At 72.4% G+C, this 297-nt stretch overlaps 1 protein-coding gene across 1 annotated transcript in view; it reads right to left on the reverse strand.

The window, feature by feature from the left end:
- The window catches only part of PANX1 (pannexin 1), a 24,604-nt gene extending 24,380 nt beyond the window's left edge, over positions 1 to 224 (reverse strand). Inside the window, exon 1 of the mRNA XM_010578265.1 lies at positions 26 to 224. Coding sequence (XP_010576567.1) covers positions 26 to 206 — 181 coding nt within the window. The 5' untranslated portion in view covers positions 207 to 224. The remainder of the gene's footprint in view (positions 1 to 25) is intronic.
- Between the last annotated feature and the right edge of the window lie 73 nt (positions 225 to 297).

Raw genomic sequence — 297 nt, forward strand, 5'->3', positions numbered from 1 at the left:
GGGGGCTGTCGGTGAGGCCGGTTACCGATGGAGACCTCCTGGGCGAAGGCGAGGGAGATGAGGAGCAGCGGCAGCCCCACGGCGATGCAGGTGACGATCTTGTCCAGCGCCAGCTCCAGCCGCAGCCCCTTGTAGCGCGTCTCCGGCGGCTCCTTCAGCAAAAAGTCGGAGAAGACGTACTCGGTGGCGATGTGCGCGATGGCCATGGCGGGCTCGGCCCGGCCCGGCTCGCCTCAGCCCGGCCCGGCTCGCCTCAGCCCGGCCCGGCTCGGCTCGGCTCGGCTCCGCCCTCGCCCG

Source organism: Haliaeetus leucocephalus, unplaced genomic scaffold (genome assembly GCF_000737465.1).
Source record: "Haliaeetus leucocephalus isolate CR32 unplaced genomic scaffold, Haliaeetus_leucocephalus-4.0 Scaffold616, whole genome shotgun sequence".
In the NCBI taxonomy this organism is placed as follows: Eukaryota; Metazoa; Chordata; class Aves; order Accipitriformes; family Accipitridae; genus Haliaeetus; species Haliaeetus leucocephalus.